Below are 14,249 nucleotides of genomic sequence, written 5' to 3' on the forward strand. Positions count from 1 at the left end.
CAGAAGGTTGTATATCCTAGACAAACATGAACTGCCCCCCCCACCCCACATTTGATAAGTTTACATTCATCCTATTTCAAAACACACATACAATTAGTTTAATTTACACTATACAGTATCTGTTAAATAGGAACATCAGAGTTTCCAAAGGAATCACAGAGTATATACAAACTGAATATTGAAATGGTGTGATTTTCCTTCCCTTCTTTTAAAGGGTGGGTTGTTTTTTTTTTTGTTAACAGTTGCTACATTTGGTTTTGGACACGAGAGTGTTTATGTACCTATGCAGCACATTTCTGGAGTAGTAACAATAATAACAACAATAACAAAACGTGCTTTAAAACAAAACTAATACCGGTCTCCTTACTGCTAGTTTAAAATAAATTAGTTTTTAAATAAACTGCACGAGGACGGTGCTGTTTCAAAAACATCCCAGAGCAAGAGCTCTGCTGCATCACAGCCAACCTTTGGTTTCACAGCCAACCCCATCCTTCCAGGGCAGTGTCAAAGCGCTTGGCAGGGCAGGGCAGGCAGCAGCAAGGCTGACCCCAGGAGCACCCCCGTGTCTCCAGGGCTGTGCCCGCTCCCCCAGAGCCCCCCAGAGCCCCGCTGGCCGCTCCCGTCCCGCTCCCCGCGTCACACAATGGGTGAAGGTCCCGCTCGGCCTCCCCCGGAGCGCGGCGGGCCCAGCGGCCGCGGCTCCCGGCCATTGTCCCCACTGGTGACTCCAGACGCACAAGCCGGGCCCAGGATCAGTCCTCGGTGTCGGGCTGCACGCCCAGCATGGCGTGCAGCTCCTCGGGGGTGTAGCCCAGCAGGTTGTGCAGGTCGCAGACGAAGCGGTACACGTAGCGCTTGCCCGACGTCTTGTGGATGATGTTCTTGTCGTAGTAGTAGCGCAGGCCCCGGCTCAGCTTCTCGTAGTTCATCTTGGGCTTGTTCTTCCTCCTCCCCCACCGCCGTGCCACCTGCCAGAAAGCAAAATCCATTCCAAATTTGTTCCGACTCATCTTCTTCTTTGTGGCTGATTAAATACAACCCCTCCCTCAGTCAGAGCAGTTTATTTGCTCTGGATGGCCCAACCTCACAAGAGAAGGGCTGGTGACTGACCCCACAAGAGACCTCAACAGCAGCCCATCCTCACAAGAGAAGAGCTGGTGACTGACCCCACAAGAGACCTCAACAGCAGCTCAACCTCACAAGAGAAGAGCTGGTGACTGACCCCACAAGAGACCTCAACAGCAGCTCAACCTCACAAGAGAAGAGCTGGTGACTGACCCCACAAGAGACCTCAACAGCAGCTCAGCCTCACAAGAGAAGAGCTGGTGACTGACCCCATAAGGGACCTCAACAGCAGCTCAACCTGACAAGAGAAGAGCTGGTGACCGACCCCACAAGAGACCTCAACAGCAGCTCAACCTCACAAGAGAAGAGCTGGTGACCAACCCAAGAGACCTCAACAGCAGCTCAACCTCACAAGAGAAGAGCTGGTGACCGACCCCACAAGAGACCTCAACAGCAGCCCAACCTCACAAGAGAAGAGCTGGTGACTGATCCCACAAGAGACCTCAACAGCAGCTCCAGGAGAAGGTGGCTGACAGCAAAGATCACCCATGGGAGATGGCCCAGCTGTCACCCAGAGTCAGACAGATTTTACTCTGAAAGACTCAAAGGCCTGAGTTTCAAGCCCTGGGAATAATTTATTTAACTTATGAGGGAACTCTCAATCTCACCCTAAGCCTTTGGTGTTGTTATGGTAAGTTATCAAAGTTGTGCTCCCCTATTGGTTACTTGTTTCCCCTCTGTGGCTATAGTTCTAGAATGTTCTACCCTCAAGTGTATGTATATATATATATCTTCCCCTTTATCTCAGGTCCTGGGATTCTGCCCCTCATACTGTGCTCCATGTTTGTTGTTTTCACCCTTTATTGAAAGTTCCTTTTGGGCAACTCCTTCGAACCTGCTCCTTCTCATTTTCACCACCCTCACCCCAAAGTCAGGGAACCAGAGAGGTTTGTTACAGCCACCCTCGCTGCAACAGCCACCAGTTTGTAGGGGATGGGCCAAAACTTGCTTAAGGAGGTCAGGTTTATGGAGAAATCACAGAATATTCCAAGCTGGCAGTGTCCCACAGGGACCAAAGTCTAATTCCTGGCCCTGCACTTCACCACTCCAAGAAACACAAATATTCTGAGCTGGAAGAAGTCACAGAACCAACCAGGCTGGAAAAGCCCTTTGAGATCAAGCCCAAAGTTTTAAGCCAACACCACCTTGTCATCCAGACCATGGCACTGAGTGCCACATCCAGTCCTGTCTCAAACACCAAGAACAGTGACTCCACCACCAGTCCAGCCCCTGGCCCTGCACAGGACAAGCCCACAACTCACATAATGCCCTGAGCTGGAAGAGACCCACAAAGATGCAAGCCCAGCTCCTGTCCCTGCACAGACACCCCAACAATCCCACCCTGTGCCTGAGAGTTCTGCCCAAACTCTCCTGGAGACCTGGCACAATCTGCTCTCTCAAAAAAACTCTGTTTTACCATTGACTGGCTATCAGGCAGCAGGGGACAACTCTACTGGAAGTTCAATGCTATGAAGTTCCTTGGAGTTCATGACTCCTCTCCCCTCTTTTCTCTTTTTTTAAATCTAAAAGTTTCACTGGACTTTTTATGCTCTTAATACAATAATTTTCCTACTGGAAACAGTATCAGGAAATGAAAATGCATCACTTTTAATGAGTGAAGTTCCCAAAACACTTCAAAAGCAGCACTACCATATTTGATGTGATATCTATAGCCAAGACTGGGCTCACAGATGTCAGATCAGACCCCAAAAATCTTTGTTTTCACCCCAATTTGCCACATACCTCATCTGGGTCAGCAAGTTTAAATTCCCATCCATCTCCTGTCCAGCTAATGAATGACTGACAGGACTTGTCAGTCAGTAACTCCAGAAGGAATTGCCACAGCTGGATAGGTCCACTGCCTGTTGGGAAAGAGGAGACACAGAAAAACCACAAATTAATACCTCTGCCAGCTCTAACCACAACCAACGTATGTGACCAGACTCGTATCACAGACCTAGTAATTAATCTGATTTATCTTTTTTATAGACCAGAAAGAAGCCTAAGGTTTTAATCTATAGCACAAATCTGCTATTACCCATGTGAAAATGATGTCAGGTTTTTCATGGAAACAAAGGATTTGACAAAAATTATGGCTTTCTCTCTTGCATGGATCCTTTAACCCTCACTCCCACCTCCCAAACAGCTGCATTTTGAGCCCCAGGGCTTGTCCTAAAGTCTTGGCTTGGCAAAGATCCTACAGGAAAAATCCAATTTCAACAAGGACTACAGCAACAAGGCCTTAACGACACCTGTGGGAATTTCCAAATCTGGGAGGTTTTGTCCAAGCTCCCCTCTTTTTCAAACAGATCAAAAAGTGCATTTGATTTTTACCTGATCTGACGTGCCTGCCTGTTCTTGCTGTAGGTGGATAATCCCCCAGACTTTGTTTAGTAACATACAAAATTGAAATTTGTTGTGACTAGTGGTCTCTACCTCCCGTGGCACACACTTGGAGGGAACACTGACATTACATAAAAAATAGGAGTGACCATTCTGCCTCACCACTCACCAGTAAAGCCAGCCAGGATGGCTGCTGGTATAACTGGTTTTCCTTGCTCCACAGGATCACTCCTCTCCTGAATGTAGTCTTTGAAGGACATGGTAGGTTTGCTCAGGCACAGGGACTGGCTGCAGTCATCCTCAAAGCTCTCGTAGGATGGCACACGCTGCAAATCCACCAGGGAGGATTGGCTGTTCCAGGACTGCAGCACGGAATCCGAGCTCTCGTAGCTCTCGGCGCCACTGTCGCTGGATTCGTGCTCTCTCAGCTTGCCTTCGTCCAATAAAACAATGAAATAAATCAAATAGCAAGTGCTGGTGGCTTCTTTCCCTCCCCCTCAATCCAGCCTGTCCATATAAAATCATGCAGAGGCATTCAGAACGTGGCCTTGGCCCCGTGGTTATCGTGCAGATAACGACTCACCAGAGCTGTCCACCAGCAAATTGAGATTGCTCCTTGGGAAATCTTGGTTAACTGCACAGTAGTTCACACCAACAGCATCTGCTTGGGTTTTAGGGAACAATGGGAAGTCTTGTTCTGGGTTGAGGAGATTCGGTGCCGTGGAAGTCTGACAGACGTCAGTCAGGAGACTGGGTTTGGGATAACTGAGGGGTTTAGGGTATCCAGGCATTTGCATTCCATAGGAATTCTGATCTACGTTAACAGCTGAAAAAAGAAACCAAAGAATTAGATGATTTTTTCCCTGGAGACCCTTAAACAAACTAATACACTAAATACACCAAATCAGATTCTGCAAATCCCCCTCTCGAACTTGCCAGCCACAAGTGCCCATTGTTCATTCTTCAAGGAAACGACAGAAAAAATTGGGGAACTTTTAAGTGGTTTTGAGCAAGGCTCTCCCCATTAAGTGGTGTAATCAGGCTGAGTTGAAGCCTGACTGTGGCAGAATAAAACACAGCATCAATCAAACAATCTGAAGGAGCCAGCACTGCATCCCACACACTCCCAACAGCTCTAGCACAATTCCAGAGCCTTTAAAAAGGCCTAAACAGAATTCTTGCTGCTTCCCAGTTTTTGCCTCAGTTTGCTAGAGATGGGAGTGGTCATTCTGCTCCACAGATGGAGGGCTTGGCATAGCAACAGGAAATTTCATTTTCTCAAAGCCTTTGCTCTTCAAACGATTTCCGATATAAATTAGGTGACAACTGAACAATACAAGGAAAGAAGGCTGGAGCAGCTGAAGTCAAATATTCTCCTCAAGCACAGTAACTATTCTGGTGCTTTTTGTTTCTACCCTGAAATCTGTGACACACTTAGAATAAACCGAGAGATGCAAACTATGAATTTTTAAAAATACTTACTTAAGGAATTATTATTGACCCAGTGAGGAACCGAAGTGAGGTGAGAGTTCTCCACATATTGATCCTGTGTCTTCTCTTGGCTGTCTGGGGAGAGGAGAAAAAGAGAAAATTTGGGTTTATAGTTTTAAAGATCTGACCTACATGCCATGGAAAGCTTCTGACTCTTGTGAGTAGTTTGGGGGTCACCATTCACAAAAATTTTAGTATCATGCTCTATTTGTATTGCATTCTCTCTCATGATAGAAATCACACCAAAAATACCCAACCAACTTCCAACAGGTTTTAAAACCAGCACACCAATTGAATTTTCCCATAAAACTTAAAACCAACAATAACTGCAATGTGCTTTAAGGTCCAACTGTTGGTTAACTTTGTATTTATGGGGTTAACTGTTTTATTTATGGGGTATTTACAGTGGTTGCACCCCATTCTTATTCCAGTGATCTTCCTAAATAAAACCTGCCCACAAATGCAGTCAGCCTGCACACAGAATGTCTGCAGCCATCTGCATCTGTGCTTTGCATACCAAGGATGTGCTGATAATGCTTTTATTAAGCAAATTTTAAAGTTCGAGTTTTCACATGCAATAAAACCCTTCATAGCGAACAGTGCTGAAATTGAGCCCCACTGCTGTTTCTGTTAGGAGAGTCCTAAACCAAAGCTTTTTCTGGCTCTCTAACTACCTTTGATCATCTGTTCCAGGTGTTCCCACAGAATATCACCCACAAAGTCGGGGGCCAGTTCCAGGAAACGCTCCTTGCCCAGGTTGCACAAGTCTTGGCCACTCATAAGAAACTGATGGAAGTTCACATTTGCCAAGCTGAACTCATTGGTAGCCCATGAAAGCCACTGGCAAACTTGCTGTTCAGTCCACAGCCAGGGATCTGCAAGACAGGAAGGATCCAGCATTTAGAGATAATTCCTGGCTTTATCAAATAATCTTCCTTAAAATGCAGTGAATTAAAAAAAATTATTTAGCCAAGTTATTGAGTTCTGAATGAATTCAGAATGAATGTATTCTTGAATTTATATAAAAAAAAAAAACCCAAACAACTCAGTTCTCTCTTTTCTTTCTGCATTCACTTCCAACCAGAGATGTCCTCAGCTTGCTTGACTCTCTCATGCTGCCAAAGCATGAGCTCTCCATGCACCCATTTTTAACCAGCAGCAAGTCTGGCCTTTCCAAGGCAAGCTGTGCCAGATTCACATAGGATCCATTCTTGTATTTCCTACTGACATCATCCTTTCCTTTTCAAAGAGCAGCTATTCAGCCTCCTCCTTAGCATTAAAAAAAAAAAAAAGAAAAAAAAAAAGAAAAAAAAAGAGCTTATAAATAGCAAACACTTACTATTTGGGATACCCAGCCGACACTGTTCCTTTGTGAAACCACTGAAAGTATCTTTCAGGGCCTGACTCATCACAGCCTTGCTGCACGGGGTTAACAGAGGCAATTCACAGTTGTTCGACTCTGCAGGAAAAGAGAAGGGGTGCAGGGGAGGAAGAACACACATTAACTTCAGGGCACTGAAAGGAGTGACTGGTTTGTGCTATCTGAAGAATTAAAAAAAAAAAAAAAAGCTAAAAAGTTGGTGTTTTAAAAACAGAGATCACCATGCTCTAAAATCTCTGTGCTACTCGTTTGATAAGATTGCATCACTAATTAGAGCTTTGCAGCTTTCCATGCATAGATCCTTATTTACTCTCAGCAGTTACATAAAGTGCCTTTGTTGCAGGGAAAACTTGATTATTTTTTTAAGGGAAATGAGACTGCTTATTCTTCTTTTACCACCTATAATTTGCCCTGAGACTTCTTTGCAACTCCAGACAATCTTTATTTAATTTGAGAGCTAAGTTAACTGACAGCAGGGCTGTGAAGAGGCAGCTTGCACTACTCAATACTGCATTTCAGACCTTATCACATCTCATCACCCAAGCACATGGTGCAATGGATTATTCCATCATCTGGACCAAACAAGTGTGACTGGTAACAAGCTGGAGGTGAATAATGCACCAAACCACAAAGCTGGCACCATTATACGTCAGTAAAAATCACTGATCTACTTCTCTGACTTTCTCATTTACAAGAAGATTCTATTTTAAGGATAAACTCAGCTCCCACTCAGCTTTTCTTATTGGTCAATTTTTACCAGAAGATAACCTCATTTTATCACAGAGTGATTTGGGCTGGAAGGAACCTTAAAGCCCATCCAGTGCCACCTCCTGCCGTGGGCAGGGACACCTTCCACTGTCCCCGCTGCTCCTGGCAGGTTCCAAGTCAGCTCAGAGCTGTGCAGCTCTTCTTGCTCTCCCAGACTATCTACAGGCTGCACTTGTGCTTAACTTCTGCTTTTACCACACCCTCTTAATATCTGCAAGGACTTGCTTTGCTGACCAGAGCAGGTGACTGATTAGAATCACACTAGAACAAAGGAGCTGTGGTTTTCTGGGTTTGAGGGCTTGAGGTTTTTTTTCCTTCCCCAAAGGGAAGATAAAAGCAGCATCGGGTAAAATATCTACATTTTGATGTAGGGCACTCTTGGTGGGATACAGACCTACACACACACACAAATAAAATAAAATAAAAATCTTAAAACATCCCCACCTTGTTTTTTTCAAGTATGGAATAAAACATACTGAGATTTAACACCAGAGAACCAAAAAAGCTTTCAGAATACTTGCACTTTAATTATGGTTGAGATGTTGCACATTTAAATACATAAAACTCTCTTTTTTAAAAGATTTTTTAACTCTTAGCTCTGCTTAAGCTCCTACTAAGGCTTCTTCCATGAAAAAACAGTCTATTAGGCTCCTGCATCCCAGTTCCTATTTCTTTTCAGTACAGAAAACAACAACTATCCACAAAGAAACTCACATTAATAAAACTAAGCATGTACACAGAAGTCTGTGTATTAAACCACATCTTTTGAGGGAAATCCACGTTGCACACCCAGGAAATGTTAGTTAGACCCCAAAAATTTCTGCTCTGCTGACTGGACTAAGGAGCAAAGTGAAGATTTACCATAAGAAGTGGAGTCAAACCCTGTTGGCACTTCCTGAAGCGTTTGGTCTTCGCTGAGTGAGAAAAAATATCCAGCAAAAAGCGAGTTTGAGCTGTCAAAGGTGTCAAAGGCTGGCTGACGCTGCAAAGGAACAGAACAAACACAGAACCACGTAAGCATCTTGCTGCAGAGCTGTGAACTCCTCTGCTAGGAAGTGTCTGGGTTTGGTTTCCTAGATCTGGAGATCATGCACAACCACTATCTTGAATGAGCCAGCTTTGAAAAATAACCACAACGAGGGCACAGCTTGTGCTGAGTGAATAAAACCCTCTGAGATAAGGGCCCTCGAGGTGGGGGATGTTCTGCAGCTTACAGTAAAGCCAAATCAAGATATTCTTAGTTTTTTTCCTGTAATTGAGGCTTTTAACAATAGAGAATGTGTGTATTTATTTCCAGGTACATTTGAAAGAAATCCTCATTTCCTTAACCCTTTAAATTGATTATCCATGTGATGAGGATTTGATGGTAGATCAGTAAATTATGGGAAAGCTGCCAGTGCAAAATTTATGAATTTGGTTTTTTTTTCTTCTAAAGGATAAAACTCATCTGAACCACATCACTTGAAGCTACACAGACAGCTTTACAGGTCTTGAGGAAGGATGTTGCAGCAACTTTTACACTTCTGCCTTACTGGATTTGCCAGTAATCACATTTTGAAGCCTTTCAAGTGCTCAGATGCTCAGTGAAACATTTCTACTTTCATTTTACAGCAAGGGATAAACAAGACTGATAAAAATGTTCCAGATAAAAGTGGATTCTGCTGATATACTGACATTCAAGAAATATTGTTATTTTTTGAAAACCTAACTCCTTTCAAACTTGATTGAGCCAACTGTGTATGCCAGAAATACTGGTATGAAATTGCTAAATTCCCCCCACCCACTTTAGTCTTTGGGGGGCAGAAGGAATGTGAGCAGAGGAGGAAATAACTTCAAAAAACAACTTATGAAACTTGCTTGTTAGTCACAGGGAAACCGTATCTGCAACCTCTTGAGGCAAAGAGGGATAAAAGTTGCCACTGAGATTTTTCTCAAGGCACCTGAGGATAGAGCATTGCTCTGGAAAGCTGCAGCTGGCTCATGGCAGCTCCTGCCCTTCAAGCAGCTGGAGACAAAGGCAACTTGCAAATGTTTATTTGGTTTAGGCAAACACTGATTTGCCGCTTGTGCCAAAGGAGTGGATTTAGCGGAGGACAAGGCAAGGATTTTTCAGGGCAGTATTCACGTGCAATGCAAAAAGCAACCTAAACTATGCTCCTGGAACAGCAAATTAGGATTAATTTCCCTCACATTACCTAACTCTTAATGTAAAAATCTCCTGGCCATCAGGGACAAATTGTGGACCTCTGTTTCAGGTACTCCCCAAGTCAAAGCCAGCCCTTGGAAAGGGATCATGTGTGAATAAAACAAGTTAATAACAGCTGCCGAATCTGCTGGTAAAAGATTCTTTATACATTACTAGATAAAAGCTCTGACTCATCTCCAGCACCTAAAAGAAAGGGCAAGTTCTTTCAACACAATCTGGAAACTCCTGCATTTTGTGTAAATGGCTGACCCTTCTCCTGAGTCACTGGAAAAAATGCTGTGGCATGTGAATGAGTAAAATCCATACCATGCTAGTTTCATATTTCAAAAGGGAGAAAATTAATGTGCAAGCATGTTCTTCATTTAATAGTAATAAAAGAGGATAAACACTATGCAGAATGAATTCTGCTCGTCCTATCAGTTTCACAGCTACTTCGTTGGGCTTTTCAATACATGCAATTATTGCAGAACAAAATAAAATGGAATGTGAACAGCTACAGCATAGCAGAACACAAATCTCTGACTTAATTCTGTGACAACTGAACACTCAGAAACTGCTTAGAGCAACCACTGTGTTAAGAGCCCACAGATCTCTTGGGGACCTCTTGGATTTTCTTGTGAAGAGAAAAAAAGGTTAAGAGGGGACATAAAGCATCAGAGCAGTCAGCATCCCAGAGCCTCGCTGATTCTTCAAAGCACGGCCATTCCTCAAAGCTAATGAGAGCAGAAAGGGTCTCCCTATCCTTTACTTGGTTTACATTAATCAATTGTAAAAAATTGATACTGGGATTAAAAGGCAATTTGCATGAATGGGGAGGGGGGAAAACCCTTTAAGACTGAGCCTTTACAGTCTGCTGACCTCAGTTTGTAAATGCCTTTCAAAACAAAGTAACAGACACGGTCTACCTAAAGATAAAATAACCTGAATGATTTTTGGAGTTATTACAGTGTATTTGGCTTCCATTAATAATAGTTGTAAGTGAACAACCAACTTTTAATCCAAACGAGGTTCAGGAAGGTACCAAACTTGACCAGTTCTATCAGGACAGGCCTCTGCCAGCCTCATCAAATTAAAGATACAAACTCTCTCCTGCTGCCCATCCTTTAACCTTTAGTTTAGCAGAAGTTCCATCAACACCAGCAAATTTGAGCTCAGTTCTCGTCTACCTCTTTTAAATCCTTAGGATTTAGGGAATGGAGAGAGGGAGCATTATTAGATTTGCACCTTCCTATTTCAGTCCTGCTTTTCACATCTCCGTGGAACTCAGTGGGAATACTCTGGCAGAAGATTAGAGGGGAGCAATTAAAGCTGTGCTCACTTGGCTTGTGCAATTGCTGTCCTAGCACTGCAGGAACACAACAGGAGCTCTGGCTGGGGGCTGTCCCAGCTGGGTTTGGGAGGTGACACCTCCAGGGTACTCACCTTGAGCATTCCTCTGTACATGTTGGACACGGGAGCCACTTGATCCATGTTCCTGACCCCAAAGTCACTCATCTGAAAAAGGAGAGGTTTCCATTAACACCACAGCCAAAGGAGGGGGAAGCAGATGTCACCAGATGTACCCCACTGCTCTGGCAGTGAGATACAGGGAAAGCTTTTCCAGCATCCCAACCACACAGGGCAGCTCCCACCTTGTTTTTCAGCTGGGAGAGCTTCCACAGGATTTGTGTTTGCCTGCAAAACCCACAGAAACCCCTTGCCCACCCAGTACCTGTCTCTTTGGGGCATCTTCTAACTTTTCACCCATTATCTTAGGTAATCGGTGTTGTGTTATTTTTGCTTGCTCCGTGCCCTCCCACAGGCCATGATTCACTTCAGACTTTGGCTTTCAGAGGAAGAGGAGTGACAGAGTGACACCTTCACCTCCTGCACTCACCCCTTCATGAATAATCAGAGAAGCCAATTCCCAGTGCTCCCAACCTCCTGCCTTGACTACTTTTACTCCAAGACACATTATCTTGTACATTTTCTAAACACAGGATTAACGTATTTATAAAGCTTTAGAGGGCTTAAGTTTTAATGGAAAAGGGGTTTATGCAGTAAAATACCCTTTTTAAAAGGATGATAATGGGACCACTATCAATATGTTCATGATAAAGTCAAACCTTTATTATATTGTCTTTATTACCAGGAACAGTTGTGTGAGGCCTGTGTGACTTTTCTCCTATATATCACTTAAGGAGAAGATTGATAAGATTCATATCCATTGGGAAAGATCAAACATAAGTAATAAAGTCAGTTTTATGGCCATTGTTCAGGTTTATCATGATGCTGCAATTCAGGTGTCAATGAACTATACCGTATCAAGCTACACTCTTAATTTTCCTTCCCTTTTTTCACAGCATTGGGCTGAATTTCCTTGCCCCACAGCAACTGCCTGAAAATGTGCACTTGTATTTAAATAGCCATAGAGGACACTATCAAGATTTCCACAAAACTGTGATCACTTGTTACAAGCCAAATTTATCACTCACTATGTTAACACAAGGAAAAAAAATTCACTTTAAAATTCAGAAAAAAATCATAAATTAAGATCTTAACAAAATAAGCCCAGCTTGTTGAAAATGGCAACACATTCAAAAGCCGTCCATACAAACAGAGAGGAAAATAAAAACATTCAACAGCCAAAGACAAGGAACCCTTTCATCCTCTTAAATAGCTGATCACTTAAAAATAAAACTAAAAAAAATAGCAAGAGTCCTTAACATGAAAGGCCTATTTCAACTTGACTGGGCCTTATAATTGAAACAAAATAAATCAACTGACACTGAAAAGAATATTCATTAAGGTTACTCAAAAAGTGCAATCTACTGAATGTTTTTTACCTCAAACAGCACGTACAAATATTTGATCTAAATTACACATCTCATTGAGCAGCAAAGAATTTCACACAGCGTGAGTCTCACTCAGCAAGCATCCTAATCTGTTCATTAAATTTGCCACAGTTTAAACAACTGTTTAGCTTTGCATTTAGCTGGGTTTTTAAAAAAGTGTATGGCAATTTCCAACACCTTTTGTTTTGCCATTGAATTCTGTCCTGGCGGCCAGGGATAACTGGCTTGGGGATTAGAGTATTTGTGAAAATATTTTATGTATATTCTGTAAGTTGATGTCTGATCCCTGGTTAAGAGTACTAATAAGATTCCTGGCACTCGTGTGCAATTCTGACCTCTCCACAAATCCTGTTAGGCACTTCCCCATCCACTAAAAGGCTGGGATTCTCTCCTTCCTGTCTTTTTTTTTTGTTTCTTTAGAGACGTTTAGGGCCCTAAGACAAAAGGTTTATACCAAGTGTTGATTACACGGCATTGCTCATTAACCCAAGCCCCCTTTTCTCCATGCTGGGTTTGTTCCGAAGGAAAGCTTTGGGAAAAATGAGACACTGAGCTCCGGCTGAAAAACACATGGAGATCCTCAGCATGTTTTGCAACACTCCAGCCGAATATCTCCAGGAGAGGAATTTCTATATCCACTGCTCATCCCACATCAGCTCTCTCCCCATCTGCAGCACAAATTTCCAGCCCTGAGATACAAAACCCTTACGGACAGAGCTGGGAAGGCAACGTGGATTGGCACAGAGGGTTAAGCCTGGCTTTTTGCTGGACTTAGCTGCTGGTTTAAGTTCAGAAAAGCTCAACACGGTGTGACTGGGCCTCACCTCCAACTCCTCCACTAATGCTGATGACTGCGACTTGCCAGCTATAATTGGTTTAACTGGCAGGACACCTTCCTCAACACCCCCGCATAGCTGAGTGGGTGAACCAGAACAGGGTCAACAGGATCGGGCACTCATTAACTAATTCTCCTGAATTCTGATCGCCTTCTTCCCAGCAGCAGCCAGGTGCCTGCGCACAGCTGGGCACAGCTGGGCAGCATCCACATGGAGAAGGGAAGCGCGCTGGTATCCCCGATGGGTCTGATGTCCCTCCAGTGTTATCCCTTGTTTTTTTGGGGGGAGATTTTTTTAGGGAAGAGAGCGGCCAGGGGGATATGATGCCTGGTTGTTAGTTTTTCTTTTAAGTGGCATTTTTTTTCAGGGGAAAGCAGCCTCTTTGGGAAGAGGGTAGGAGAGAACAGCGTGCCGGGAGGGAGCCAGCCCGGCTGCTCACACACATGACACACGCTTCGCCCACGTAGAAAAAACTTCGGTGGGCAGATCACACAGCCCAAGATTTCTTTTTTTTTTTTTTTTTTTTGAAGTCCCTTTAAAGTCCTAACCAAATCCAGAGCGCGCTGCCCATTAACCCCTTTCCTGCCGGGGCCGCCCTCCTCCGAGGCTGCTCGGGGCTGTGATCGCCATGCCCGGGGAGAGCAGCAGCAGCCGGGAGGGGCTCCGGGAGCACCGAGGAGCCTTTTCCCCTTTCCCCCTCCATCCCCCGCCTCACCTGGCCCCGCTGCCGGCGCTCCTGCGCTCCCTCCCCGGCGGCGTCCAAAGGATCGATGGAGGCGCCGCTGCCTCCGGGCGAGCCAAAATATCCTCGATGCGGCCGCCAACCAACAACAACACCACCAACAAACACCACCAACGCTGATCCCGGCGGAGAGTCCCGGCCGAAGCAGGGGGGCACAGAAGGGGCGGGATGCGGCGGGGAAGGCAGGGGGTACCCGCGGTGATGCCGCGCTGGTTCCGCGCTGGTTCCGCCGCCTCCGGGCTCCGCTCCGCGTTGTGCCGCCCGCCCGCCCTCGCAGCAGCTCTTAGCGGGCGGGGGGAGGCGGCCGGACCCGCCTCCATCTCCATCAGGCCCGGCCCCTCCGCTTGTTGTCATCGCTGGTACCCGCACAGCCGCGTCCGCCGGCGCCGCGGATGCCCGAGCGGCTCGGGGGGAGAAAAACCTCTGTTTTGTATCTTTCCGGCTTTTTTAATATATTTTTGGGGTTTTTTTAAAATTTTAATTTAATTTTAATTTTATTTCTAATTTTAATTTTAATTTTATT

At 44.6% G+C, this 14,249-nt stretch overlaps 1 protein-coding gene across 1 annotated transcript; it reads right to left on the bottom strand.

Annotated features, from left to right (window-relative positions):
• Positions 1 to 220: 220 nt before the first annotated feature.
• ETS2 (ETS proto-oncogene 2, transcription factor) lies at positions 221 to 14,014 on the bottom strand. The gene is made up of 10 exons (XM_030284121.4): positions 13,700 to 14,014; positions 10,737 to 10,808; positions 7,970 to 8,090; positions 6,299 to 6,418; positions 5,634 to 5,834; positions 4,951 to 5,034; positions 4,052 to 4,294; positions 3,638 to 3,901; positions 2,869 to 2,987; positions 221 to 968 (listed from the first exon to the last, which is right to left on the bottom strand). The coding sequence occupies exons 2-10, from the start codon at positions 10,806 to 10,808 to the stop codon at positions 753 to 755; spliced, it is 1,440 nt and encodes a 479-aa protein (XP_030139981.2). The 5' UTR covers positions 13,700 to 14,014; the 3' UTR covers positions 221 to 752.
• Positions 14,015 to 14,249: the final 235 nt, after the last annotated feature.

The sequence above is a fragment of the Taeniopygia guttata genome, chromosome 1 (assembly GCF_048771995.1).
Source record: "Taeniopygia guttata chromosome 1, bTaeGut7.mat, whole genome shotgun sequence".
NCBI lineage: Eukaryota > Metazoa > Chordata > Aves > Passeriformes > Estrildidae > Taeniopygia > Taeniopygia guttata.